This window comes from Cotesia typhae, unplaced genomic scaffold, assembly GCF_013202065.1.
Source record: "Cotesia typhae breed Kobodo isofemale line unplaced genomic scaffold, CoteBio_Ctyphae contig_93, whole genome shotgun sequence".
Classification (NCBI taxonomy): domain Eukaryota; kingdom Metazoa; phylum Arthropoda; class Insecta; order Hymenoptera; family Braconidae; genus Cotesia; species Cotesia typhae.
The window spans coordinates 63,526-66,373 of NW_027423771.1; the positions used below are offsets into that span (position 1 = coordinate 63,526).

At 28.5% G+C, this 2,848-nt stretch overlaps 1 protein-coding gene across 1 annotated transcript; it reads right to left on the bottom strand.

Moving 5' to 3' along the window:
• Positions 1–540: 540 nt before the first annotated feature.
• On the bottom strand, positions 541–2,634 carry LOC141533534 (uncharacterized). The gene is made up of 5 exons (XM_074252458.1): positions 2,284–2,634; positions 2,088–2,196; positions 1,857–1,913; positions 1,659–1,760; positions 541–1,023 (listed from the first exon to the last, which is right to left on the bottom strand). Exons 1-5 carry the CDS (start codon positions 2,529–2,531, stop codon positions 541–543), a joined length of 999 nt encoding a protein of 332 aa, XP_074108559.1. The 5' UTR covers positions 2,532–2,634.
• Between the last annotated feature and the right edge of the window lie 214 nt (positions 2,635–2,848).

The window sequence follows — 2,848 nt, forward strand, 5'->3', positions numbered from 1 at the left end:
TAGCTGTTGATAGACGTCTACATGAAAATAATTGTTATATAAAAGTAATTACTTTGGAAATTATTTATCGATAACTAATAATCAATGTATAGAATATGTATAATATGAAGCTATAGAAAAGGATTCAAAATATAGAGCTATGAATAGAAGTAAACCAGTTATCATTAAAATAAGTTACTCTTACAATTAGTAATAAAATTCTTCATGCAAAAATAGTCTGTAATAATAATTATCAGTTCAAAAGAAAGTTGACAATAGTTTTAATTTAAACATTTCGGACAGAGCCACTCAATTACGATTTCTTCAGTAACGCCCACACAATTCCAGTGGTACCAGTATAAACATAGGTCACATTCGATGCTATTATTATTTTCTAAATTTTGTTGACATTCTTTGCACGTCCAATTATTGCTCTCAAGTTTATTTTCAATTATTTTTGGTACACAACGAACGCATTAGGTTCGAAAAACTTTTCAATCAGATCATTGGTTATTGAAGTACTCGCTAAAACATCACTAATGTTTGTTGATTCTAGATGTTTTAAATCATTTTCTGAAATTTTTTGTTACCAAGTACGATATCGTTGATTACAGACCTTTCTTTGATAATCATAGATAAAACCATAAAACTTTTGGCCGTCTTTTTCATATTTTCGAACGTTTTACTATTGGAAGATATTCTTCGAATAGGTAAACCGATTGGACGAAGTTGGCGTCCTTTACCACGTCCTCGCGAACGACGCGAATGAATTGTTAATGAACCACCATTTAATTTCGATGAAATTTCTTCATCTCTTGATTGGACGTGGTATTGAACTAAATCCTTGTTAAAAAATACTAACATTTCATTAACTTGAAGTAATTTATTTTTTTTCTCCTCTTCATTGGTTGAAGCCACTATGTTAATTTGGAGTTTCATTAATAATTCATTAAAATTATCTTCTAATACAATTGCTGAATCGACGACATCATTGTAAGCTTCAAGTGAACTGGCAGTTTCTTGGAACGGTAATACATGAGTGTTCTGAAATTATTTGAAATAAAACGATAACTAAAATGGTCTCTTATTAAACAATTAGATCTAAAACGGTATAAGTAACAAAAATATATTGTTTTTAAGAAAAATATATTGTTTTTAAGAAAAAATATATTGTTTTAAATTTATGAACATTTTGAAGCATGTACGGTTAATCTTGTCATAATCTGGCATTCCGATGATAATTTCCAAGACTCATCAAGCTATAAAATTTTAAATAAATCAAGTAATTAGCAATAAAAAAAATTAAAAAAAACAAAATAAAACACTAAAATCCCCATCGCAAATAAATTGTGTTATTTGGATAATTTCCAAAATATATTGACGTCAATGCCATTTGACTGGACTGTGTCAATGTCATTTTTATGCATGCCCTGATTAGAAAAAGAGATTTAAAAAGATTCGAAATGGCTCAAAGAGATTAAAAAATATTCATTTTGACATATATATAGATATACATTTTGCATGGGTTGAATCTTTTTAAATCTTTTTTTTAATTAGGGCGAAAAATTGTTCTTTTAAAAAAAACATACTAAAGAAAAATTTTTTGTCACATATATCCTTTTAGTTTTAATTACTTTCAATTAGTAAATGAATGATTATGAAACTAATGGTGAACTTACATCTGATAGATCTTGATCTTGCTCATCAAAAGTTTCAAGAGCATTCTTCTTCGGCAATGAAGCAGGTTGGGTTGAAAAAGCTTGTGTGCCCTTTTTACGACCCTAAAGAAATATTTCAAGTATCAAAATAAATTATAAGATTGATAACTATAATAATATCATATTAAAAAATAATTGCTAAATGATTACGAAACTTACACCTCCCTGAGCAATACATTTTTCAGCCATCTCTGAGTACATTTGAAGCCGTGGAAGCTGTAAAAATAAGTGCAAATATTTAAATTTAAAATATCAAATAATAATAAAGAAGTTAAAATTTTTTTGTCGTAAGTAATCGCACAAAGATGAAAAAAGCGAAATTCTTGATGTTCCAACATAAATAAGTAATATTTAACTTCTTTCATCACCAACATTGACTTTTTTACTTACCGCATGAGGTTCATGGTCATGATCTGGCATAAATGCTGTTATTCTTAAAAACTGTTTATCTTTTGTCGTTCTCACTGTCAAAGCAGCAGGACATAATTTTACAGTTATGCTGAAAATGAAAATGAATAAATGAAGCATTAAAAATAATTTTAACGAATTAAATGATTTTATAAGTAAAAAAAAAAAAAAAACAAACTGTGGGTATTTTTTGTTGAACTCTCGAACTGTTACCGGTTTCGGATTAACGCTACACCTAAAATAACGCTCATCGTATTTTAAAGCACAATTGTAATCCTGACGTAAATTCTTCATGCTTTCCAACTTTTTCGCAGTTGTACTAGTAAACGAATATTTTTCTTTCTCTTGGTACATGATTAGCTTCGCCTCAAATTCATCGTAACTAGCGAACAGATCGCCAACGTTAAATAACTGCTCATTACCCATAATCAAGTTTTTGGATAACTTTTTATTCAAAATAACAATATAATTAGGTTATAATAACAATTTGTAACTTTATTAATATTGTAAATGTTTGCAAAGGTTATAAGTGTTTCTAGTACACGGAGAGTGGTGAAATATTGTCGATTTAAGATAGGTTCTCTCACCAATAAACTCAGAGTAAAAGGCCTGTACTAGTAGCTGATAAGTTAGATTTTATTTAGCTAAACCTATACTTACAGCGTCAGTGAATGCACAACACAACAGATACATAATAATGACTTATTACCATAAGATTTCTGCAATTCTTTTAAGTTGGTAAT